General features: G+C 43.2%; 1 protein-coding gene across 3 annotated transcripts in view; it reads right to left on the bottom strand.

Annotated features, from left to right (window-relative positions):
* Positions 1 to 27,807, bottom strand: part of LOC111842587 (voltage-dependent L-type calcium channel subunit beta-1-like) — a 93,038-nt gene that overhangs the window by 5,068 nt on the left and 60,163 nt on the right. For 2 of the 3 annotated variants that reach the window (XM_072712753.1, XM_072712756.1), the window contains exons 2-8: positions 7,828 to 7,937; positions 7,523 to 7,645; positions 7,067 to 7,203; positions 6,889 to 6,965; positions 5,735 to 5,943; positions 4,002 to 4,082; positions 692 to 750 (exon numbers count right to left, since the gene is read on the bottom strand). In XM_072712753.1, the coding sequence (XP_072568854.1) occupies positions 692 to 750; positions 4,002 to 4,082; positions 5,735 to 5,943; positions 6,889 to 6,965; positions 7,067 to 7,203; positions 7,523 to 7,645; positions 7,828 to 7,937 (796 nt within the window). Of the gene's footprint in view, positions 1 to 691; positions 751 to 4,001; positions 4,083 to 5,232; positions 5,262 to 5,734; positions 5,944 to 6,888; positions 6,966 to 7,066; positions 7,204 to 7,522; positions 7,646 to 7,827; positions 7,948 to 27,807 lie in introns of all 3 variants that reach the window. The other variant, XM_072712754.1, reaches the window with a different exon arrangement.

Raw genomic sequence — 27,807 nt, forward strand, 5'->3', positions numbered from 1 at the left:
CCATCACACACACACAGGAACAGACTGCTGGCCCAGAGCAGGCCTCTGCATCTGTCCACAGACACCAGGCATCATCACACACACAGGAACAGATTGCTGTGCAGGTTTCCACAGACACACCCTAACCCATTTCAGATGTAACACACACCTCGTTGGGATTTACAGCTGATGTGGCCATAGCCTTCTCTACTGTCCCAGCAGGGGCACTTGAACCTGACCTCATCCAGCCAGGCAGATGTGTTAATAATTAATTGCACAGCATTGTAAGCTAATAACCAGAGAGTGATGATGAATTTCTAATTTGCTTTACATTAATCGGGTGCCATAAGGGGGAAACCCTGCATGTTTTGTTAAGATTTCAGAGCTGCCTGGTGAGAGGTGGACAGAACCACTTTAGTGCATGACAAGCAGGCCTGTATCTTCCAGAGCAGCAGCAGAGACCACCGGGAAGGAACCTGAACAGCTGAGGAGACAAGGCCAACACCAGCTTGGAGCTAAAATATTTTAAAATAGTACACTCTCAACAATGGAAGCCATGCGATGGAGAATTTTTTAGAACCATTTTCTTTTTCTGTCATGAGATGTAGCAAATGAGAAATCAACAACAGATCCTGCCGTAGGTTTATTTTCATGTGCAGTGTCCCACAAGCCACGTCTACCCAAGTATAAATATCTGAAGCATGCACCTTACCTGCCTTCAAACTTGTGTTTAAGAAAATCAAAGAGTGCCTTCTGCATCATATCAGTCACCTGTAGGAAGTGACGTAAATAACTACATTAGAGAAAATAATATAATCATCCTTCCTTTTTCCCAACACTCAGAGAGTATAGGGTCACACCACAGGAGAATATCCACCGCCAGCGCTGGAGGTGTGAGGACACAGCGCTGCCCACTGAGTCATCGCACCACCCCCATCTCAGGCACTCTCTGCTCTAGAATCTGCACTGCTTTCTGTTATGTTCATCTTTGATATTCCCCAGTTAACTAAGTAACTTTCCATTACTTGGATATATCCAGTAAATTTTGACAATATTAACAGCAGAACTAACAAAAAAGAATTCCCCAGCTTTGTGGAATCCCCTTTCAGCATGAGCTCTAGGGGTGGGGGTGGAGGATTCGATTCAGTTACAAACTCAAGATTCTTTGAGGTGGTGATTCTTTGATTGCTACCACAGTTAAAAATTGATGTCTAAATATCTATTTAAGTGTAGGTTACTATAATTATGTTGGTCACATATGTAAGGAATAATTGACGACGGGCCGTTGAATTATTAGAAAAATAATGCACACCCGAGGTGGTTACACCTCGGGTGTGCATTATTTTTCTAATAATTCAACGGTCCGGAGTCAATTATTCCGCTTATACTACGGTTGCCACACCTCAAGACATCGATCAGATGATATATTTCAAGGGATTCGTCCGGTTTTCCTACTTAAATCGCTATTGTGAGTAGGATTATTTCTTCCGCATCTCATCCAACGACTCTTTTGCTAGTTCCAAAACGTCATTAGCTGTTGTTTTTTTTGGTGTTTTCTTCGTGTTTTTCTCCCTCGAGTATGTCTAGCTGTTCTTCGCTGATCGTTTTATGTCTTTTGTTGTTGCTGGCTGCCTTTGATGTCCGCTTCCGTTTATGTTGTTTTTCATCTGGACTGTCTAATACTGCTGCAGCCCAGTTGTTGAAAGTTTCATATTCACCGTAAATATTAAAATTTACTTTCGGAAAATCGTCTGTCATGTTGTTGTTTTTGTTAGTCCTGTGTGCTGTATAGGTACTGTATGCTAATTTCCGTTATTAAAGTTAACTATGCGAAGTGATATGGAACTGTAATACGGTCAAGAGAGCTGCCTGGAACTACGTTCGCCGTGCGTTTCCCTGAAAATAATTGCACACCTCAGAACGTTCGTCAGCCAATCAGATTCAAGCATTCAACGGTCCCGTAGTATAAGTAAGGAATAATTGACGACGGGCCGTTGAATTATTAGAAAAATAATGCACACCCGAGGGCGTTACAATTATTCCGCTTATACTACGGTATACTACGGTTGCCACACCTCAAGACATCGATCAGATGATATATTTCAAGGGATTCGTCCGGTTTTTCTACTTAAATCGCTATTGTGAGTAGGGTTATTTCTTCCGCATCTCATCCAACGACTCTTTTGCTAGTTCCAAAACGTCATTTTAAAGCTGGCAATGGAGGCTTGAGCCGTTGATAGCAGACTAATGCAGTTAATAATGAAGTTATTAGAAAGAGAGCGAGAGACAGAGACACAGAGAAAGAGACACAGAGAGAGAGAGCTTGTATGAATTAGGCTACCTCTGTGTGTCCCTCAACAGTGTTCTGAAGCACCGTCTCTAAACTGTAAGTCTGCTTTAAGATGCAGCGCTGTTATTATGTCTTTTGTTGTTGCCGGCTGCCTTTGATGTCCGCTTCCGTTTATGTTGTTTTTCATCTGGACTGTCTAATACTGCTGCAGCCCAGTTGTTGAAAGTTTCATATTCACCGTAAATATTAAAATTTACTTTCGGAAAATCGTCTGTCATGTTGTTGTTTTTGTTAGTCCTGTGTGCTGTATAGGTACTGTACGCTAATTTCCATTATTACAGTTAACTATGCGAAGTGATATGGAACTGTAATGCGGTCAAGAGAGCTGCCTGGAACTACGTTTGCCGTGCGTTTCCCTGAAAATAATTGCACACCTCAGAACGTTCGTCAGCCAATCAGATTAAAGCATTCAACGGTCCCGTAGTATAAGTTACTTTAATTCATTTGCTAAGTTTCACAGTTGTTAAGCGATTGACATGCGCAAGTCTGGCACACTGCTACCATGAATGTGCAAGTGCGTATGGAGATTTTCCCAATACCCTCTTAATGTAAGCTGAAAGTTTGGGTAAACTTTATCAAGTAAATGGACACCTAGGCATGAGTACTGCAATCTGCTTTAGTTCACGGTTCAGTGCAATTTCGTTACAGCTTGGAAACACAGTTTGAAATCATTTATTTTTAAAACTGCAAACACAATAGAGGAACAGTTGTAAACCAAACATACGGCAATGTGTAGATGTGTCTGAATAACAAAACCTAAGAAAGGCTCAATTAAAAAGTAAAAATAAATCTGTAAAAATAGAGCAGCACATCATAATGGTTATAATGAACTAAATCCTGTGGTCTCTAATACCGAATATGGTTGTATATCTGTAGTGATAAACAGCCCTTTAACCTTAGTTATTTTTTTAATCCAGTCTGAATATCTTAGCAAAAGCACCATAAAAGCCACAGGGTATCTTGAAGAGGCTGTTTCTGATTTCTCTGGTCATGCACACACTCGGATGATGTTGCTCAAATGAGTTAGCATGTTGGATGTGTTTCCAGCAACATATCCAAGTACAGTATAACAGGACAAAAGTCTTGGTCTTATCAACTACTCTCCCTCCAGGGTTGGTGTAATTTATTGGGAAACTAAAACATTCCCAAACTACTAATTTAAGTAACATAGGAGAGTCTTTGAGCTCTCCAGCACTAACCATAGAAAACTTACAGCCAAAATTAACATAATGTTTTCCAGTTAAACATCTATACTTGTTTCACCCATGTCAAGAAATGTATTGATTTGTTTCATTGTGCATACCGAACTGAAAATGTTGTGACTGAACAGCACACAACAAATATGTGTGCCATTACAGCCCTTGCCTTTACCTTAATGTAGACCTGAATTGCTCTTTAGCAAAAACTATTTAATCATGATACATATCAAATCAGTGAATATCAATATAATATTGATTTGAGAGATCTCTGCCAATTCCCACCCCTACTGAACATATTTTCTGGACAGAACTTGGAAGCTGGGAAATTTCATCCAGAAAATAGCAGATTCCACACCCTCTCACACTTTTCCCAAAGGGCAATTTCAGGTGTTTTGTGCATTTTGTCTCTGAGTGATTGTATTAGTAAGATATACCATCATCAGCTACAAAGAAACACGGCTGCATGATTTTACCTCATACCCCTTCAGCGAAGGCCCCACTAGGATGATGGGCCTCATGGAGGGGATGACGTCGTAGGGGGGAACGTGCTCCATCTGGGCACAGGACAGGGGGCAGAGGGTAAAGATGAGCCACTGACACTGTTTTAATATGTCCTTAACCCAAGAGACTAGCTGTGACACTGCATGCCCTAGCGTTAAAAACTGGAAGAAATCTTTTATGAAACACGAGCAGCCCTTTAAGCTCAGGGCGAGATGGGGGTGGGTATTCACGCTGCTGTAGTTGCTGCCCAGAAAAGGCCACTACAGCCAGAAGGCTGTTTTAACATCAGGAGCTATGGCCCATGCTCAGATCCCTGGCAAAGGCACAATCAGACACATTACAAATACGAGAGTGCGGGCGCTTGTGTGAGCAAGATGTCTTATTGTCTGATAAACATTCCTCCCTGCGCAAACTGTGGTAAAACGAAATAGTAATGCGATAACACACCGAGGACCTCCCAGTTTGCTGCTTGATGCTAACCTACCGTGGAATAGCTGTAGAGTGCACTGGCACTCCTGTTTCTAAATCTGGCTGGTTCCCTAAGTGGTATCCCTCCTCAAGGGCTTATACACCCAGTTCTATAAATTTCTGTGGAGTGCTACAATCAAATTCTACAGTGGGATACAGATAATCGAGAATCTGAGAATATGTTATTTTTTCATATAGATGTTCATCTGCCCTGTGGTAACACTTCATGAGAACTTCACACCCCCTTCATGAGCTATTTATCACAGCTTTATAAACTAAGAATAACTGTTCATATATGTTTATGTTAACAAGCATGGAAAGTAATATGAAGGACCAATCAAAGGAGGAAGGTCCTCAACCGCTTCCCCATTAGATGTGAAAGCGCACCAATCGAATACGGCACACACAGGCTTCCTGTGGACCTCCATCTAATGAGCCCCCTCACATGTGATGTATGCTGGGAGGCCAGCAGGTTGTTTTATTTTAATCTCTGAGGATTTTGTTATATATGAGCTGAATTCATAAACTAGGAGCCTAGTTCTTAGTCCCAAGAGACAAAAAATGAGGTGTGGCTATGAGGACAGTTGGGTGTAATGCTCACATGTGAGGCTGGTTAGATAAATGTGGGCTCTATGCACGTGAGGGGTAGGCGACGGCTGTGGTGAGGAGGGTGCCCTTGATGACAATGGACATGATGGCTTTAAACCCCAAAGAAAGCAAACTGGAGACACTCACCGATTTCTGTTTCTGTTTGGCTGGAACACCTACCATTCAACAAATACAGCCCCAGCCAAGGGGGGAGGGGGGCAAAAAAGAAAAGAACAAGAACACAGAGCACAAGTGTTAGTGCCAAGTATGGACCATGGGTGGGGAGCTGGGGGTGGGGCCCTGGAGAATGGAGGAGCAGGGAAGGGGGGGGCACTGGTACACTCTGGTCAGGAAGAGCACTCAGTTTCCTTAAACTTTAAATGTTAATGGCATGTTATAATAAGGGTAGGTTTGCACCAGGAAGTGCTCATTAGCACCCTTCACTGGCCAAGTGTGGTCGGGTTCTCCAGAGTCACACTCCAGGCCCATGCAACAGCCGCCAGCCAGCTTCCTCCTCCCAGCAGGCTCAGCACAGATCTGGCTCTGACTGTGGCAGGATCGCAGCAAAGGAGTTAGAGAGAGGGGTAGCATTATAGCGGGGGCTGTGAGGAGGGCTGGGCTGCAGCAGCATGGGGGGCTCTAGGGTTACCTTCTTTAAGAAAGGCAGGATTTGTGCCAGGGGGGAGCTGCTGCTGGGCTTGGGGGAGGGAGGCTCTGCCTGCGATTCGGCAGGCTCCTCCACGTCCAGCTCAAAGGGCTCATCCTCTAGCGGCACCCTGGGCACCACCCCGGGAGACGGCGGTGGCAGAGGGGTGGTGGTGCGGGGGCGAGGGGCAGTACTGGCAGGGAGATGGCCAGCTGGATGCGGGGCGTTGAAGGTGGAGGAAGAAGTAAAAGAAGGCATGGATGCAGATGCAGAAGAGAAGGGGTGAGAAGAAGAGAGAGAGAGAGAGTGTACAGGCAGGAAAAGGGACGAGAGAAACATAAAGCAGGTAAGAGAGGGAGAGGAAACATGACAACCAGTCATATGCTGCATCCTTCATGGTGCCCACAATAAAGGCGGGACATGGAGCTTGGAGAGCAGGACAAACACTGGTTGCAGATGGGAGAAGAACAGCTTCAAAACCCCGGAGCACAGTGACTCACTGGCTGGTTTAACCCAAATTTCCACCGGTCAGAGTTAAATAACAGCACACAATACGCATCCCACCTTTGGGTCTGAAACTCAATATTTCCTGTCATTGTTGTGACTATGATGACTAGCTGATCTGCAGACCAGGATGAGGCCACTGGGCTGGGGTGGGGTGGGAGTGTATCATCAGTATGGAATGAATTGTAGCATCAGCAGCAGCAAACAGATATATAACACTGTGGTTTCAGATAGAATGATTCCACTTTTATTTAATAATTCTTTGTTGTTTTCATTATTTTAGTCTGTTTATGTGAGCAAATATATCTGCCAGAATTTGCAAAATAAAAAAAAAATTATGAAGGGATCTGACATTCATTTGCCACATCCACGTGCATTTTCCAAAATATTATCATCTTCATCTCTGCATGGTAGCTCTGCTTAGAAACACAAATATTCCATAAATTATGATGAGATCAACACAGACAAAATGACCTTTTTTGAGTAATGGCAGAATCAACAGCAGGCTCCTCAAAAACACCATAGGCCCCAAAAGGACTTGAACCAGAAACCTTGCTATTTTAAAATTAGGTCCTTAACTACCATGCTACTGTTTGGGCAAAACACAGAGAATCTAACACCGCAGGCAAACCTATGGGGTTCCTTGTGCTCACCTGGGCCAGGAGGGGTGGGCCGGCGCGTGCCGACAGCACTGTCACCCAGGCTGGAGCTGGAGTTCCCCCCCGACTTACTGAAAGGAGGACAGGATGGTAAACGCACACATGAGCACCAGAACCTTAACAATAATGGTGAGCATGTGAACATGCGGGCCAGCCACGGGGTGGTGCTTGCCTGGAGCTGAGCCGGTTCTGCCTCATGCGCTGCTCCTGCAGCAGGCGGGCGTTTTCCAGTTTGACTGGGCTAGGGATGAAACCCACCTCGCAGCCCTCCTTCACCAGCCTCCCGATCCACCAGTCATTGTTGTACTTCTGTGGAGAGAGAGCCAGTGGGCACCCGGGCCCTTGGATGGAGACAGCATGCTCTACTCCAAGGTATTTTCCCATAGGGAACCAGGGCTGGATTGCCGGTCTGGCATACTGGGCATTTTTTCTGGCAGGCCGAGAGGTTTGTAGGGCAGCAAAATTTGTTGTGGGGGACCTCAAAGTCCAGGGCTGAATTATAATCCCAGTTCAGCCCTGCAGGAAACTGTAATTTCCCATGATGCAATGGTTCTCATAATAGGCCTACAGGTGTGTGACGATCCTTTGGTGAAATAAATAGGCCAGCAGCAATGCTATGGACACTGACCTCTTTGATGTGCAGGAAGTCCTTAGCCTCAAAAGAGACTGCCATACCCTGAACTGGGACATCATCGTCGGGGCCCGGGTTATAGCTCACATTTGTCCGCACGGCAAAGGCCACAGACTTGGTCTGTGGCAGGAGACAGGAAGGGAGTGAGGTTTCTCAACACTTCAGTGTCTCCATACCGCGAAACCAAAGGACATGGACTGAAGCCATAACAAGAATAAAGGAGAATCAAAGGTAAAGACAATCACTGTTTACTGTAGACCTCACAGTAAACAAGAGGGGACACAGACACAAGCAGTGATCACCTTGGCTTTCTCGAGTGTGGCAAGGGCTTGTCTGTCTGCCTCCTTCCTCAGTGCCTCATGGTCTTCCTCCAGGGACACATCTGAGTCTGACGGCCTGCTAGTGTAGGAGTCTGCAGAGCCCTAGGAGAAGGGGGAGATGACACTGAACTGCCTCAGAAAAGAACCTAACTCAAGGGGTCTCATTAGGGCTGGGGTTAATGTCATTAATGCTTGTGCATTTCAGACATTTCTTGGTTTTTGCATGCATCTGTGTGTGTGGGGGGTGTCTGTGTGGCTGTCTGTGTGTATATCTGCTTACGAGCACATTTGAGTGAGTCTCTGCCCTTGGGGGTGACAGATGGGCCCAGCCAGCAGGATTATAAGCTGCATTAAGTGCCAAGTGGTGAAAAACAGACCCTTTTTCTCATCCACTGCCCACGACAATGGGCTGTTTTCTCTTGGCCCATGAGACTGGAGTCCTGAAGTCCTATTAAGAGTCGGGAGTCTCTGCCTAGTGTGAGTGGCTGGTGGAGCAGTGCAGAAAGGGCACTCTGGTGCTGATGCATTGGACCTCATGACTGTACTGTCTGGGGGCAGAGGATGGCAAGCTTGGCGAGATGAACAAACCTGACGTCCAACACTTCGCTCTGCGGTATCATCTGTGAACGGTCCGCTTTATTTCTCTGTCTAGCTTTCTTTAGATCACTGTATGCAAAGTGAGAACAGGATGTGGCAATGCCTCTGGCTATCTCAGGAGGTAAACTGTGGTTATTCCAGGTGATTAGTCTCTCCTATTCCTTACTGGTGTGCTTTACACATCAGCTGACACCAACCAAAGGACTGCAGTCTCTCGCTCTCATCTCCGAAACACTCCACCTTAGTCTGTTTGACCCTCTCTTCACATGACTCAGTCTGCCACTGAGTATTGAGCTGTAACAGGCACATTACATGGTGAGTTTGGCAGTCATACCGGAACTCAGGTGGTGGACATGTAGGAATTATCACAGCAGTCAGTGACATTATCTATCCCAGTCCATCCTGATGTGACCAAACCCACAAACCCATTCCCCCTAAGCCTGGAGCAAACATTTCATTGTACCATAACACCTCCCCACCCCCCCCCATCCCCGCCCCCCGACATTCTGATTCTGAATCATTACATAAAACAAAGCGCCAACAGTAGTGCAGTTAGCTTACCTCCCTGTCAGGGGGCGTTCCACCTGGTTAAATCATAAGTGGTACACTACAGCTATAATATGCATTGAAGTAGTTCAGCTAAAAGCAGCGACTCGTCAACATTTTCTAGAACAATCTAACTAATACATTCATCTAGATTTGTATTCTGGGGCAGTGGTTTACCTAAAAAAATTGCTATATAAAGTGAGGTAGTTATTTTTAAGGAAACGGAATATAGGTGAAGTTTGAGAACATCTGAAGGTGCTGTTTTACATTCAGTTTATAGTTGTTAAATGGTGCACCACTCCAGTATGCTGGCTGCTTCTTCACATTACTACACACGATATTCTATCTTACCAGCCTTATTGTAAATACAACATCCTTAGATTACACTTGAGTTCACAGCATTTCGGACTGATGCATCCTGCGTGTTAATAACTTACATTCTTCTATCAGCTGTAAGGCATATAAAAGGGGATTTATGTAACCCTCCATCTGCTTTGTTATATTTTCAAAGTTTCACACTTACTTGAAGACTGCAAAATAGGACATGTGAGCCGTAAGTCTAGCTTTTTAAAACTTAAGCCAGCTGTCCTGAAGGTGCCACGCGACTTGCTACCCATTGCTACCCGTAAGTCATATGATTTGCTGCGAGACGGTGAACATGTCACGCACAAAAATAGCAGCAGAACACTCCACCACCTACTGTGTCATAGGAATACAGCACCTTTAGTGCTGAATCAGACCCTGTCTTTTCCCTCAAGATTATATTTAAATGGACACATTTTCAAACCACTTTTCCAGTGCAAAATCACAATGAGCCTGGAGCCCTTCCCAAAATAGTGTATAGCATAAGCATGGGACAGCCTCTACAAGATGCCGTCCCACCACATAACAGACACTCACACAGTCACAAACTGCAAGAGAACAAGGCACACTCAGCTAGGGCTGGGAACTTTACCGATAACCCAGGAGATTTGCAGGTATGGTGCTGAGCATTGAGTTGGCATGCCACACATTACATTTAAATACTACATTTCATTCACACAAGGGGACCAAGACCAGAGCACATGAGCATTAAGAGAGAGAAATAAAACAAGCCTGAATGAAACCATAACATCACAAATGCTCAGCTAGTGTCAGAGAACAGTAGGTATCGAGGAAAGTATAAATGGTCACTTTATACCAAAAAGATACTGAGAGACAAGGCCCTCTTTACCAGAGTGGTATAGGAGTCACACTGTTCCTGTGAACTGTAGCTTCAATATATGAGATGTACATTTTATATTAACAGAGAGCACTAGTTTTCAAACTATGGTCATGGAGCGAATCAGGTCTCTCACACGCACGCACGCACACACACACACACACACACACAGACACACATACATTCACGCTCACATACACACACACAGACAGGTTTGTAATTATATCATTGTAGGGACACTCCATTGCAACAAAAAAGGCCAATAGAATGTTGGGTTATATTTCTAGGTGTGTGGAGTGTAAGTCAAGGTGATACTACAGTACATTTATATAATTACTTGGTAAGACCCCACCTAGAATATTGTGTGCAAGTTTGGTCACCATACCTTAAGAAGGATATTGCTGCCTTAGAAAAGGTGCAACTGAGGGCTACGAGAATGATTCCTGGTCTTAGAGGAATGTCTTATGAGGAGAGGTTAGCTGAGCTGAATCTTTTTAGCCTTGAGCAAAGGAGACTAAGGGGGGACATGATCCAGGTGTATAGATTCTAACAGGTCTGGATGCTGTTCAGCCAAATGGCTATTTCAATATTAGTTTAAATACTAGAACTCGTGGCTACAAGTGGAAATTAGCGGGAGAACATTTTAAAACAAATTTAAGGAAGCACTTCTTTACACAGCGTGTAGAGTATGGAATAGTCTTCCTGCTAGTGTAACAGAAGCTAAAACCCTGGGTTCCTTTAAATCAGAGCTAGATAAGATTTTAACAACTCTGAGCTATTAGTTAAGTTCTCCCCAAACGAGCTTGATGGGCTGAATGGCCCCCTCTCATTTGTAAATTTCTTATGTTCTTATGTTCTATGAGGAAAACTCTAATCCCAACATGACGACCTTACCCTTACCCTACCCTACCCAGCCCTAACCTTAGTAACTAAAAAAAATACAAGACTTTTGGCATTTCTAGTATTTTGATTACATTCACAGATCTTTGTGGGAACCTGAAAAACGGTCCCCACAAAGTCAAAATAACAGGTTTTTATCACATTGTGGGGGCCATAATGTAATATGAACATAATCCACACACACACACAGACACACACACACATCCGCCCACCTTGGTTTAACACACCCCCACTGGAGGTCAGAGGTGAGGGTCAGCTTTCTCAGTGACTCACCATGAATCCAGGCTAAAATGTTTAACTAAAACTGAAATGTGGATGGAAAACATTTCAAAGCTTTAGAGTGGCTGCCGCCCACATGGTCCCACATTGCTGCTGGCAAACTCAAGGCCCTCTTGTTCATCCTTCTACTGTGCGTCAACCACCCCCCCCCCCATTGCCATTGTGCCAGTACACAGGAAGACAGCTCAGTACAGGTTAAACACCTGAGACTCATCCAGCAACGCTGCTCCGTGGCATCGCTATGGCAGGCCAGAACAAGCGGAATGGACAGCGAGGAACAACATATGTGTTGCTCTGTTCCTGCTTCAGATCCCCACCACATTTCTATCCAGGCCCCCCATTATGTGCACAGCTAATCCCCCCACCTCCATCACCATGTCCCCTCCACACTCCCGGAAAGTACTCCCGTCACTCACAGGGACAATCAGTCAATCCAGCCACAAATACAAAAAACCCAAAAACACAACCCACAAACACAGCCAGCATAACAATATCAGCTATAATTGTCCCAACCGCCAACTTCAATTTCCATTCCCCTCCAAGCATCAGTGGGCGCTGGATGGTGCCACAATAACGACGACCACTTACCGGCTCTGAGTCATCTAAACCATACAGGTACATCCCAACATGGATGGCCAGCGGCGGGCACAGCAGCAAACAGAGGGAAGGGATTCAAAGCAGGGGACCAAGCCAGGTGCACAGATGAAATTAAAGAGCTATTTCAAAATTAAAAAGGGCCTGCAACAGGTCTATAATGTAGGAGAAGCTGGGAAAACAAAGAGCTCTGAGTCACTCAAGCTTCTCTGCAACAAAATGAGAAGGAAAGAAGATCGAGAGTTTACAAAACATGGAAATAAGAACATCAAATGCACAGAGGATTTGTCAGAGGGACGCCAAACGGTGGAGACAGGCAGGAGATACTCCAATTGCATCCCACTGGTGAGGACAGCAAGAAGCAATCTGGGAAGCAGCCAACATGGCTTGGAAAGATGTCTCTCTCGCTCTCTCTTTCTTCCTCTCCCTCCCTCACTTGCTGTCTCTCTCTCTCTGTCTCTCTCTCACACAAACAGATACACACACATTCTCTCTCTCTCTCTCTCTCTCTCTCTACATGTCAATGGGATCTGTCTCTAATTTAGCTGCTTGCTTCACTTCACAGATCTTGTTGAAAATAGCTCCCTACCAGCTGACACCATCGCTACTCAGCCATTGGCTGGGCCTGGGTGAGAGACCCAGGCAAGTATGCCACAGTAACGAGTCCTAGTACAAACAGAAAAAAAGTGTGTGTGTGGGGTGGGAGGGATGTGGTGTGGTGAGGAGGTGTCATGCAAATGAGATTCAGAGACAAACATGCAGTCCTCTAATACTGGTTAAAATCAAAATCCTTTGAGGGAGCTTGTTTTATCAAGAACTCGTAAGGAAGAAAGAAAAGGCAGGAGGGAACTTGTGAGGTCAAGGAGCAATGGACTATATGGAAAATCTGTTTTCCACTCTTTGATAACGGAACCAAAACCATTGGAATGCTGTCTGGCTTCGATAAACTGTAGCGTTCACTTTCACTGTCAATGTTGTTGGCTTCAGCAGAATACCCATGAGGAACTAGAATAGCACCTTTGAGGTCTCATAAGCTCTGACCTCTGAGATGAGATACTGACTGAAGGTTAGGGTTATCCAGTACAGCTGCTAATACAGAAAAGGCAAATAATGACTGCTGGTGGGCCACTATGTGGCAGCAGAGCAGCAGGAATGTGATGCACCATGGAAGGAAGGAGCTTTTGCAATGGTTATATGTGACACTGTTAGCACCACTTTCATCAGGGCCAATTGAAGCCCATGTGAGCCCTAGGTGCCCAGGAAGCATCATCATTCCCTCGAATGGTATGTTATGCACTAATGGGGAGGTTGGGGAGGGTCCTGGCGGTTTGCCAGTCCTGAACATGCTCCGTAATATTAAAATCTCCAGAAAAGATGGCTACCTCATTGTAAGATGCTTAGAACATAAGAACATAAGAACTATACAAACGAGAGGAGGCCATTCGGCCCATCGAGCTCGCTTGGGGAGAACTTAACTAATAGCTCAGAGTTGTTAAAATCTTATCTAGCTCTGATTTAAAGGAACCCAAGGATTCAGCTTGCACTACGTTATCAGGAAGACTATTCCATACTCTGACTACACGCTGTGTAAAGAAGTGCTTCCTTAAATCCAGTTTGAAATGTTCTCCCGCTAATTTCCACCTATGGCCACGAGTTCTTGTATTTGAACTAATGCTGAAGTAACTATTCGGTTGAACAGCATCCAAACCTGTTAGAATCTTATAGACCTGGATCATGTCCCCCCTCAGTCTCCTTTGCTTGAGGCTGAACAGATTTAGCTCAAATAACCTTTCCTCGTATGACATTCCTCTAAGACCAGGAATCATTCTTGTGGCCCTACGCTGCACCTTTTCTAAGGCCGCTATGTCCTTTTTAAGATATGGTGACCAAACCTGTACACAATATTCTAGGTGAGGTCTCACCAAGGAATTGTATAATCTTAGCATTACCTCCCTTGACTTAAACTCCACACACCTGGAGATATACCCCAACATCCTATTGGCCTTTTTTATTGCTTCCCCGCACTGGCGAGAATGAGACATGGAAGCATCAACATACACACCAAGGTCTTTCTCATAATCAGCTACCTTTATTTCAGTAGGTCCCATAAAATACCTGTACTTTATATTTCTGCTCCCTACATGGAGTACCTTACATTTGTCTATGTTAAATTTCATCTGCCAGGTGTCAGCCCAGTCACTAATTAAATTAAGATCCCGCTGTAGCTGCTGAGCCGCTAGTTCAGTATCTGCTACACCACCCACCTTGGTGTCATCTGCAAATTTCACCAGTTTACTGTATATATTGGTGTCTATATCATTTATGTAAATTAGGAACAAAAGTGGTCCTAAAATTGAACCCTGCGGTACCCCACTATGAACGCAGGCCCACTGTGACATCGAGCCTCTTATAACTACTCGCTGCTTCCTATCCGTTAACCAGTTATCAATCCAAGTCGCTACAGTTCCTAAAATACCTGTCGCTTTGAGTTTAAGTGAGAGCCTCTTGTGGGGAACAACATCAAAAGCCTTTTGGAAATCTAAATAGATGACATCATAGGCCTTCTTATCATCAACTTCCTGAGTAGCTTCCTCAAAGAACTCCAACAGATTTGTTAAACAGGATCTACCTCTCCTAAATCCATGCTGGCTATCCCTCAAAATGTTATTTGAGTCCAGGTAATCTACCATTTTCTCTTTGATTATAGCCTCCATAACTTTACCAGTTATACAAGTTAGACTGATTGGCCTATAGTTTGACAAATTACTTCTATCCCCTTTTTTGAAAATGGGCGTTATGTTGGCATGCTTCCAATCAGAAGGTACCACACCTTCAGATAAGGATTTTTGAAACAGTAATGTTAAGGGTCGGCAAATAATATCCCTCATCTCTTTTAACACTATAGGTAAGATGCCATCAGGGCCCTGTGATTTATTTATTTTGAGCTTAGCTAGGCTTTGCAAAACATCAGCTTCAGTTATATATATATTAGTTATAGACGATGTTGGATTAGTAATAAGTTACTAGTGTCCTCGACAGTGAATGGAAACCGGAAGCGGACGCTGGCGCAAATTGGTTGCCGCTGCTTCTCGGTTTCTCCTTTCGCCGCTTACTGCCATTGTCTGCTACCTGCCGGCCTTCCTGTCACGCCACCGCTGAGAGCGCTGCCTACGCCGCTGCCGTGAGCACCTACTACGTCGTCGCCGAGAGCACTGCCAACGCTGCCGCAGTACGCACCTTCTACACCGCAACTAAGAGCGCTGCTAACGCTGCCGCTGCGAGCGCTGCCTACGCAGCTGCCGTGAGTACCTGCAATTTCTACGTCGCTGCCGTGAGCGTTGCCTACGCCGCCGCCGTGAGCGCTACTACGCTGCCGCCGAGTGCGCTGCTTGCGCCGCCGCCGAGAGTGCTGCCAAGGCTGCCGCCGTGAGCACTACTACGCCGCCGCCGAGTGCGCTGCGTCCGCCGCCGCCGAGTGCGCTGCGTCCGCCGCCGCCGAGTGCGCTGCCTGCGCCGCCGCCGAGAGCGCTGCCTACGCCGCTTCCCTGAACACCTACTACGCCGCCGCTGAATGCGCTGCCAGCGTTGCTGCCGTATGCGCTTCCAAGCTGTGCTCATCACACCATTGCTGAGAAAGATACCACTGGATCTGTTGCTGCTCTCCTCTGCTTTCACCGGCAATCATGTGGATAAGTATGCCGTTTGTCTGTGGTTTACTCGCTGCCTGGACTATTTTGTCCTTCATGGTTAACCCATCAGCAGCGATACTGCGATACACGGCTGCTGAGCTTCTGCAATTATGCCCCCAGTCCACAATTGTACCGTCAGTATTGTACCACTGTTTAGATATTCTTCGCTACCCTCGTCGGAAATACATCCATCGTGGTTCACGTAGGGGCTTTAGTGTTGATAACTCCAAGCTAATACCATCTATTTGGTCCTCTACTCGTCATCATTCTAAATTTGCTGGTGGGAAAGTTGACCGTAGGGTGCTGGCCAGCCTAGCCAGCTCGACAAAGGTCAACTCCAGAATGGACTGCAACAATGTCAATTTTGGTTTATTTAATACCCGCTCTCTCACGAGTAAGGGTCCCCTCCTTCAGGATGTCTTGGTTGATCGTAAATTGGATTTTCTTTGTCTTACTGAAACCTGGCAACAACCTGGTGACTTTTCACAACTTAATGACTGTACTCCACCGGGGTTTGCATATGTTTGTCAGCCCCGTGAATTAGGAAGAGGTGGTGGTCTTGCGATAATTCACAGTAAAAAGTGGAACGTTTCAACGGTGCCCCCGCCTTCATATCGCTCATTTGAATCAATCACCATACAATTGAATGGGTCTACTCCGGTCATAGTCTGTACTGTCTACCGTCCGCCCAAGCCTAATAATGATTTTATAAATGAATTCTCTGCTTTTATTTCTTATCTTTCTTCACAATGTCCTAATGTAATAGTACTGGGTGATTTTAATATACACATGGATGATCCTAAATCTATTATGACCAAGGACTTTACATCTTGCCTTGATAGTGTTAGTCTACAGCAATACATTCATGTACCCACCCATTCTAAGGGTCATATATTGGATTTGGTCTGTTGCTCTGGTATCACACCTCGTAACTGTGAGGCGGTTGATTTTCCTGTTTCTGATCATAAGCTAATCACTTTTACTACTAGCTTAACTTTATATAAAAACAAACTGCCACGTGTTATGACATTTCGTAACGTTAAGTCTGTGGATCCTATTTTGCTTTGTAATGGTATTAGTAATCTTAATGTTAACAGTTCTTCTTCTACTGATGAATTGGTTTCCTTTTATAATAATGGTCTTCACACTCTTTTAGATAACCTAGCTCCTATAAAAACCCGGACTGTTTATTTTACTCATTCTGCTCCATGGTTCACATCAGAGCTCCGACAAATGAAATCAAAAGGTCGTCGTTTGGAACGTCTTCACAAGAAAACGGGGCTTGTTGTTCATAAAGATATGTACAAGGACCATATTATCAAATATAAGGATTGTATTTCTATTGCAAAATCCAATTATTATACTAGTTTAATTATGGCTGGTGAAGGGAACACCAGAGCTTTGTTTTCTTTAGTAAACTCTACTTTACGACCACCGGATATGTTCCCCCCGCATTTTTATTCCACTGAGAGTTGTAATTCCTTAATGCAGTTTTTTCTAGACAAAATAGGCAAGATTCATCAACAACTGATTACTAACACTCCTCTGAATTTGGCCTCACTGCCATTATTAACTCCTGTTTCTCATTCTCTTTCACATTTTAATCTTCCTTCCGTTATAGAAATATCCAACCTAATCCTAAAATTAAAGTCAACTACTTGTCAGCTTGACCCTCTCCCTACTACATTGGTGAAGGCCTGTCTACCTTCTCTGTCTCCTCTACTTACTTTCATTACTCACTCCTCTCTCACTACTGGTACTGTTCCTACATTGCTTAAATCAGCTATTATAACTCCAGTACTTAAGAAACCTGGTTCAGACCCCACTGATTTTCATAACCTCCGTCCCATTTCAAATTTACCCTTTCTTGCAAAAATTCTTGAAAAAATAGTTGCACTTCAGGTTCACACTCATTTGGCTAATAATAACCTTTACGAGAAATTTCAATCAGGTTTCCGTTCTTTCCATAGTACCGAAACTGCTCTGGTTAAAATATCTAATGATCTTCTTATGGCAGCTGATACTGGACTATTAACTATTCTTACTTTTCTTGATTTAAGTGCAGCATTTGACACCATCTCTCATGATATCTTACTTCAAAGACTAGCGTCTATCGGTATTACCGATACATCATTTAATTGGTTTAAATCTTACCTCTCTGATCGCACTCAGTACATTCAGATGGGATCTTTTAAATCCAGGTCTTGTTCAGTCACTACAGGGGTTCCTCAGGGTTCTGTCCTGGGGCCCCTTCTGTTTATCATATACTTGCTTCCTCTTGGTAATATTTTCCGCAAATTTAATATTAACTTTCATTGCTATGCCGACGACACCCAACTATACCTTTCTTCTAAGCCTACCTCTACCCTTCCACCTACCTCCCTCTCTGATTGTTTACATGAGATTAAATCTTGGTTCACCTCAAATTTTCTTAAATTAAACAGTGATAAAACTGAGGTTCTCCTCATTGGCACTAAATCTTCATTAAGCAAAGTAGACAGTTGTTTCATTAATATTGATAATTCCATTGTTTCTCCCTCCCCTCTGGTTAAGAGCCTGGGTGTCATCTTGGATGGCACGTTGTCTTACACAGCTCATATAAATAATGTTACTCGTTCTGCTTATTTTCACCTCCGTAATATAAATCGTCTACGTCCGTCTCTTTCACCAAATTCAACTGCCATACTTGTTCACACACTGGTCACAACACGCATTGATTATTGTAATTCTCTTCTATTTGGTTTGCCTTTAAAATCACTACACAAACTTCAATTGGTCCAGAATTCAGCTGCCAGGATCATTACTAGAACTCCTTCTACAGCTCATATTACTCCTGTTCTGCAGGAACTTCACTGGCTTCCCATTACATATCGCATTCAGTTTAAAATTCTGCTCCTGACATTTAAGGCTATCCATGACCTTGCTCCATCTTATTTGTCGGATCTTATCCAAATCAATCGACCATCTCGCTCCGTCAGATCCTCATCATCTCTCCATCTTACAGTTCCACATACTCGTCTGACTACAATGGGTGGTAGAGCTTTTAGTTATTCTGCAGCCTATCTGTGGAACACACTTCCACCGGACATTCGCAGGATTAATTCCATTAGCATGTTTAAATCACGTTTAAAAACTCACTTGTTTAAGGTGGCATATACAATTTAATCTTTATTTTATAGTTTTGTGCATTTTATGGGTAATTTTGTGTATTTATATTTTACTATGTTTTTTTTTTTAATTTTATTTATTTATTTATGTATTTGTGATTTGTTGTGTTAAGTGACCTTGGGTGTTTTGAAAGGCGCTGAAAATAAAATGTATTATTATTATTTATAATACCCGTGCAAAACTATCATTGAACTCATTTACTATGTCAATGTCGTTTTCAATTATAAGACCCTTACTATCCTGCAGATTAGTAATTTCAGCTTTTAGAGCTCTTTTAGAGTTAAAATACTGGAAGAAACTTTTAACGTCATCCTTAGCCTCCAATGCGATCTTCCTTTCGACATTCCTTTTAGCTCGTCTAATGTCATTTTTTAATTCAGCCTGTAGATTTAGATACTCTTGCTTTATTATGTCATCATCAGTTATTTTCCATCTCTGGAACAAAGCCCTTTTCCTCCTTACTTTATACTTTATGTCCCTATTAAACCACCTAGGTTGCAATTTCCTAGATGTATTCTTGCTGGAAACAGGTATGAAGTCCTCTTGTACTTGCAATAATGTGCTTTTAAAAAATTCCCATGCCTCTTCAACAGTTTTGTTATTTAACTCCATCCAGTTCACAGTTTCTAGTTTTAATCTCATACAATTGAAGTTAGCCTTCCTAACATTATATATTTTCGATTTGGACTTTGCTCTTCGGGCACTAAACTTAACCTCAAATTTAACCATGTTATGATCGCTACTGTCAAGTGGTTCTAAAACATCTAATTTACCAATCCTGTCCTGGTTATTAGACAAAACAAGATCAAGAATGGCATCTCCCCTGGTAGGGGTGTTAACAAACTGAGTAAAAAAACAATCCTGTACTAATTCCACCATCTCAAGTTCATTTTCAGAAGAGCCAGCAACAATGTCCCACTGCATCCCCGGTAGATTAAAATCACCCATAACTACCACATCATTTTTATTGCTCATAATCCTAATATCACTGTATAACAATCTGCTTTCCTCAGCAGTTACATTGGGTGCTCTGTAACAAACACCGACAATTAGGCTATTTGAGTTTGTAGCATCTAATTTTACCCATATAGCTTCCGTACTTTTACTTATATCAGTAAGCTCCCTTGCCTGCAAGTTTTCCTTTACATATACTGCAACACCACCTCCCTTCTTACCTATATGGTCTTTACGGAACAATGTGTAACCATCCATATTATATTCTTGTCCATCCTATTCACTCAACCACGTTTCAGTTATTGCTATAATATCATAAGAGTCCGATGAGATAAGAGCCTCTAAATCATGAATTTTATTCCTAATACTCCTGGCGTTTAAATACAGACAACAAAGGGTAGGCCTATTACAGTGCCTACTTATATGATTTTTTTGGGCTTTCCGTTTCCCCCCAGTTACATACTTAACTAACCTCCCTGCCCCCCCAGTCCCTAGTTTAAACATTCCTCAACTACTCTACAAATACGCCTTCCCAGTACACTGGTTCCCCTCCGGTTCAGATGCAACCCATCCGGCTTGAACAGGTCCCACCTGTTCCAGAAGGTCCTCCAGTGCCCCATAAACCTAAACCCCTCTTTCCTACACCATCCTTTTAGCCACGCATTTAATCTCCTTATCTCAGCTAACTTAGCCTCACTAGCGTGGCACGGGGAGTATTTCAGAAAATACCACCATGGACGTTCTGCTTCTAAGCTTATTGGCGACTTCTATAAATTTATCCTGCAGAACAGCCCTTCTACCCTTGCCTATGTCGTTGGTGCCAACATGCACCACGACAACTGGATCCACCCCAGCTGGGGCCAAAAGCTTGTCCACACGATCTGGAAGGTCTCCTACCTGGGCACCAGGCAGGCAAGACACCGTACGGGACCCTCTATCATGCGTGCACACATAACTGTCTACTCCCCTAATAATTGAATCCCCCACTACCACAACCTCCCTCTTTCTGGGGGGAGGGGGCTCCTCAGTGCCCAAGGGCCCACCTGCTTCCCCAGTCCCTTCCGGCTCTAAAGCTGGAAGCACCTGAAACCTGTTAGACACAGACACCTCAGGTGATGCCGCCTCTGTAACGTGTGTACGCCTTTTCCTGCATCTACGACCTACGGTCACCCAGCTCTCTCGACCTCTCTGCTCTTCATTCTCCCTCCCCCCCGTTAGTGGCGTACACACCATCTCCCTAAACGGCGTATCAACTAGCTCATCTAACTCACTGTTGCATTGGATGCGAGCCAGTTGCTCCTCAAGGTCGCGAACCTTGACCATGAGTGAGTCCACTAGCTTACATCGCTCGCAGATGAAGTCCGACTGGACACTAACGTCCAGAAGGGCAAACATCTTGCAAACGCAACACTGAGCCGGCCCCATAATTAACTAACTCACTATGACCCTGTACTCCCAGTCCAGTAAATTTATATAGTGTATTTAACTATAAAGATTAATTTGCGTAACAATAAATGCAGTAACGTGCGGAGTACACTAAAATAAGTTATTACTTGTGTTAAAACGGAACTTAATTATTATTTTATTTAAAATTTTAAACCTGATAAATTTACTACTACTTACCAGAAGAACTTCTGCCTGAACCAAGTATGAACTAAAAACAAGGCGAAATCGAAGTTGCTCTAGGGAGGTCGAAAAACCACAAAAACCCCCTCACAGCAGGCTACTGCCGGAGCGGGAAAAAAGTGGAAAATGTCCTCCCGGCCCCGACTGGCGACCGAGCAAAGCTCAGGAGCAACTGTCCTTTTCCGACGCTGGGTAGCGATACCGATGTTAGATATTATTAGTTATTATCGCCCCGCGGGTGTTTGTTACGGAGTTTAAACGCGGACAGAAAAACGCCGCTCACGCGACACCCGCAGATCTCTGTCGGTAATAATCGCGCTGTTAATTAACAGACAGGACAGACAAGCACTCACGCTGACCGAAATAAGAACAATAAATAGAAATAAACAGCCACCCACGTAAACAGGTAAAGCACACAAACACTCAAAACACTCCAAAAAACAATCCCAAACAATCGCTGCAGCTCAACACCACTCTCTCGCAGCAATCCCAGCAATCCTCGCAGCAATGTATTTGTGTGTTTATAATGAGGTGCCATTTCAGGCACTTTTACCTAAAGCACCTTATACTCAATTACACAACAGGAGCAATATAGGTTAAATACCTCACTTGAGGGTACAACGCACTGTCCTTATTGGATACACATGTCCTTTGCCACCATGCCATGGGAGTGGCTGTGAGCTTGCACACATCAGCCTGTGCCAGTCTCAGATCATAAAAAAATCAGCAGATGCAGGAGACCAAATTATGGATCCTGGGAAGGCCACCGAAAAGCTCCAAAACCATTATAAAATCTCCAGCTCCTTTTAAGAATTATACCAAGCATTCTGGCTCTTAGATTTACTTGAGGCCACATTGGTTCTACTCCCCAAATCACAAAGGAGATGCACCCACCACACCACTCACTCTCCTGTGCATTAGATGGAGCCTGCTCACTACAGCACTGCCAATAGTCAATCTAGAAATGATGCATTTATGAATGGATGTTGTAAAAATGTTAATTTTTAAAAATGTTTTTACATTTGCGGAACAGTGACTAAGGAATATATTGTAAAGTGAGCAAATTTAGCTCCAGTTCGAGCTCAGAAAAGTTAATTGCTTATTGTGTATTTTGTATATCCCCCTCAATTTAGCCTAATTAGTTCCCGGTGAATGATGCTTACTACAATTATTCCCCTCATGCCCCATGGTGAATGAATTTGTATGACAAGAAAGGGGGGCTTTTCACAGCATTGTCTTCCCGGGACAGCCCTCTCACCTGCACACCCCATGAAATCCATACTCCTCACACAATGACCAACCTGTACAATTTCTAAAAATACTGGATGGATCAACTGGAAATGTGAAAACAAATAAATGTTATTTTACCTGAATGCTCTGAGTCCTAGTTGTGACACGTAACTCTGACACTACACATTAATTTATTACAAATTCTACTGACAAGCCAATTTGCAGAGACTATCCCCACCAATAAAGTGAATACCTGTATTTTTTTGTGCATATCTTAATGTCCATGTCTTAAAGCAATATTCATATTATTCATATCTTTAAAATTTCTACATACTTATATTCTATTTTTTTTCTCATTTGCACCATGACTAACATTTTCTGTGACGTAACAGTAAGAATTGTTACAGATACACTAATGGCATAGACAGAGTGCTGGCTTTTTTTTTTCTTGTTGACATGATGTATTAAATCTAACATTAAACTTTTGGTTATTTGTATTGTTGAGTGAAGAAAACATGACTGCAAAGCCAGAGGTTGGAGCAAAGTGCACAGATACTATAGGTTGTAGGGTAGTAAATATACACAATATTGCCAAAAGTACTGGGACACCTGCCTTTACTCACACAAGAACTTTTATGACATGCCATTCTTAATACATATGCCTTAATATGGAGTTGGCCCACCCTTTGCAGCTACAATAGCTTCAACTCTTCTGGGAAGGCTGTCCACAAGGTTTAGGATTGTGTTTATGGGAATTTTTGACCATTCTTCCAGGAGTGCATTTGTGAGGTCAGGCACTGATGTTGTACAAGAAGCCCTGGCTCACAGTCTCCACTCTAAATCATCCCAAAGGTGTTCTATCGGATTGAGGTCAGGGCTTTGTGCAGGTCAGTCAAGTTCCTCCACACCAGACTTTCTCCTACCTTTATATTAGGGGGGCGTCCTGCCCCCACAACGACACCTCCCACCCCCCCTTGAAGGTCAATTAATTTTATTTTCTATATAGCGCCAGATTACAACAGAAGTAATTTAAGGTTACCTTTCCTATAGAACAGGTCTATACATTGTTGTTTTACTAAAGAAACTAAATACTGTAGCCTTATGCTATTTATCTTATTTACACAACAGCTTGTCATTTTTGTCTCTACACGGTCGCGCGTTTACAATTCTCCTCTGCTCTCTGTATCGCACATGGCGTGCACGCACACACAGGTGATCACACTCCCACCAGCGGACAAAGAGCATGTGTCGGAAAATATGTCGCGTCAACCACCCAGTCAGCAGTGTAAACTGTGAGAGGGACTTCTCAACCATGAACAGGGTAATAAATACATTTCACAATGGGATTTTCTGCTTTAAACTATTACAATTTTAAGATATCTGCTATCACTTTTAAAGCCTAACAGTTAATGTATTTGCAGGTCAAGACAAACATCCGCAATAGGCTGCAAGGAGACCATCTTGCATCCTGCATGCGGATCTCAATAAATGGGCCAGACGTTTCTGACTTCCCATATGAAGAGAATTTATAAATGTCCTCCCAGAAGCCCAGAAAGATACACTGCAGTGACAAAAGCTGCACACTTTGTGTATAATTGTCATAAAAAGAAATGTTCTGATTAGGGGTGCACCGATCGATCGGCGCACCGATCGATCGGCCTCGATCACGTTAATTTGAGGGGATCAGAAATCGACCATATTCCCATGAGATCCACCGATCTTAGTTATATGCTTTTAACTCTTTGGGGTCGAGTATGTCGTCGACGACATCGCGTACTTTTCGCGTACTTTTCGCGTCTATTTCAGTTTATAAATATCTCGCTGAAATCTTAATGTATAATCATGAAAAAAACGCTGGCTAAATCCGTAATCTGTCTTCTTTTCAAAACGTCCATTGTCGGAAGTATTAAAGTTTTTTTAATTAGGTTAAATCGGCAAAAAAGTAAACCATGTCATCTTACTTTGTTTTACCTGCATCGGGGGCGTGTAGTACCGCTCTCACCCGAAGATCGCTATTCACATTCTAAATAGCCGCATTAGCGCGTATTCAAATCGCATTCGCATGGTAATTTGATTAACAGCGCAACGGTGAAACGCGATCCAGATACATCCCCTTCAGCGCCATAAAAGGGGGTTGGGGACGTGGCCAGGTGACAATGGCTCATTCATACACATGAAAGTTGCTACATATTCAATGAAAGGAGCCAGAAATAGTTACATGAGTTAGGTTTTTCTTATTTATTTATCCAAATTAATGTTGCATCTACACCATTTAGTCATCTTCATGTAGCCAAGACTTTGGTGATCAGATATCTGGGATCAAAACAAACTGCCAGCTTTGCTTACTATGTACTTTTATAATGTTTCTGCAAGTGTTCCAAACTGCATTTTGCAATGTCTATACTTTGATGTCAAATTTCAAACTTAACAAAAATCTGACATATTTACAATATATATTAAAATAAAGATGAGTGTAATGGCAAAACAAATATATAAGAAATAATTTATTTGCCATGAATTAAGTGTGATGAAATGTGTGATCATGCCCCAGTCAGTGAAAGTGTGTTTCCTACCCCTAGGCCCCAGAGGGTTAAATCAGCCTTTTCTCCCATTCCCGAGAGAGGTGCAGTGCAGGCTGCCTCCCTCCCTATTTTTTGGACAAGTGTGTCATAACAGCTATATATATATTTTTTTTTTTACAAAATTAGAGAAATTAAAGTCTGGAAGAAAAAATATGATTTTGTAGTTCAAACAGCAATGCTCATTTATATGTTCATTTATATTTGAGGACACTACCTCATGTTTTGTGAGTATTCATATCAATTTACTCAATAAAAATGGAAACATTGAAGTAACTGTCTTTTAGTTATGAAAGAAACAAGATCGGCAAAAAAAAATCGAGATCGGCAGGTAAGGTTGCCTAAGGATCGGTGATCGTTGATCGGCCAGAAAACTGCAATCGGTGCACCCCTAGTTCTGATGTTTAGTTCCGTTGTTATATTGACTGCTGTCATTAAAAGACACACATGAACACCATGAATCCTGTCGGTGTCCCCCCCCCCCCCCCACGCTGTAAACCTAGGGGAAACACTGTCATCCATGTCATTACGGACCTTGCTTTGTGCATTGGTGCGCAGTCATGTTGGAACAGGAAGGGGCTATCCCCAAACTGTTCCCATAAAGTTGGGAGCATGAAATTGTCCAAAATGGCATTAAAGGTTCCTTTCACTGGAACTAAGGAGCCAAGCCCAACCCCTGAAAAACAACCCCACACCATTATCCCTCGTCCACCAAACTTTACACTTGGCACAATGCAGTCAGACAAGTACCATTCTCCAGGCAACCGGCAAACCCAGACTTGTCCATCGGATTGCCAGACAGAGGAGCGTCACTCCAGAGAACACCTCTCCACTGCTCTGGAGTCCAGATGGCAGTGCGCTTTACACCACTGCATCTGGCACTTTGCATTGTACATGGTGATGTAAGGCTTGGATGCAGCTGTTCGGCCATGGAGACCCATTCCATGAAGTTCTCTATGCACTGTTCTTGAGCTAATCTGAAGGCCACATAAAGTTTGGAGGTCTGTAGCTATTGACTCTGCAGACAGCTGGTGACTTCTGCACACTGTGCGCCTCAGCATGTGTTGTCCCCACTCTGTGATTTTACGTTGCCTACCACTTTGTGGCTGAGTTGCTGTTGTTCCCAATTTCTTCCATTTTTTTATAACACCACTAACAGTTGATCATGGAATATTTAGCAGAGTGGAAATTTCATGGACTTGTCAATGGATCACACAGGTGGCATTCTATCATGGTACCACACTTGAATTGAGCTCCTGAGAGCGACTCATTCTTTTGCAACTGTTTGTAGAAGCAGCCTGCCTAGGTGCTTGATTTTATACATCTATGGCTATGGAAGTGATTGGAACACCTGAATTCAATGATTTGGAGGGGTGTTCCAATACTTTTAGCAATATAGTGTATGTTTTTGTGCAAATGCAAATAAAGAATTTCTAATTATCATATTTATTCAAATCTTTGTAATAATGCACGTCTCCCAATCCAACTTGGTGTTATGCTGCGAGTTTAAACCAATTCTATGGCAGAAATTAGGTGTTATGCTCATGTAATTCTTAATACTGCTCATGGCAATAATCAATATAGGCATGCATCTCTGAGCTCATATCTTTACAATAAGGTATATGCCTACTTTACACACAAATTTATTCTCCTGTACTTTTTATAATAGTAAACCTACACTTTGTGATCATTTAGTTACCATTTACATATAGATGGTAGATTTTTTTTATGAATTTTACCTTTTTATTTTGATGAGCAGGTTACACAGCTTTGCTGTTTTGCTCTACATTACTGTGCAACACAAACACACAACAAAAGCCAGAACACTGTCATAGCAGGAAAACACATCTATAGTTTCCTTTGCCATCAGAGTTCATACCTTCCTTGTGTCCCCTAAATGTCAGCTCCTGATGACCCTAGAATTAAATGACATTAATCAGCCTTTTCAGAAGATGTTTTTTTCCTCAGTGTCATTGTGTTTGGAGAAGCATGCCATTGTTGATGTAATTATCAACCCTCACGGAGGTTGCCACTTTCAACTTTAAGAAATAAAGGAGGCCACCAGGCTTTTGGGGTCCACCATGATCAAAATTGCTGGGGGGGCAACTGAGGTAGGTAAGGAGGTAAAGAACATGCACTGATTACAGTGCCACCACACGACAAACCATCTCAGTCCAGTCCAGCCATGTGGCGGATGATAACTCAGCGCCACACTAGTCTGAATGGACCAGTGTGAGTTTTTTTCTGGTGGCTGGAGTACCAATCCTGCCACCAACCCCCAAGTTTTTCCCTTAAAGTTGGAGGACCTCCTTAGAGGGCTGGATGTAGATTAACGTCATGCCCAGGACAAAGCAATTGTAGGTTAAGGTAGGTATGTGAAGAAAAATTTAAAACTCAACCAAATTAAATGCCAATGGCACCACTGGAAAGAGCTTGAATAAACAAAGACAATGACACCAAAATCACTCAGATATCTTAACAAATAAGGAAATTATTGGCAAAAGAATTTCGCTAATTAGCCCTATTTTTTAAAATGGAATGAGTGTAGAAAACTGTGACCAAATACCTAACTTTTTATATAAAAACGCTTGTAGTTTCC

This window comes from Paramormyrops kingsleyae, chromosome 5, assembly GCF_048594095.1.
Source record: "Paramormyrops kingsleyae isolate MSU_618 chromosome 5, PKINGS_0.4, whole genome shotgun sequence".
Taxonomy (NCBI): domain Eukaryota; kingdom Metazoa; phylum Chordata; class Actinopteri; order Osteoglossiformes; family Mormyridae; genus Paramormyrops; species Paramormyrops kingsleyae.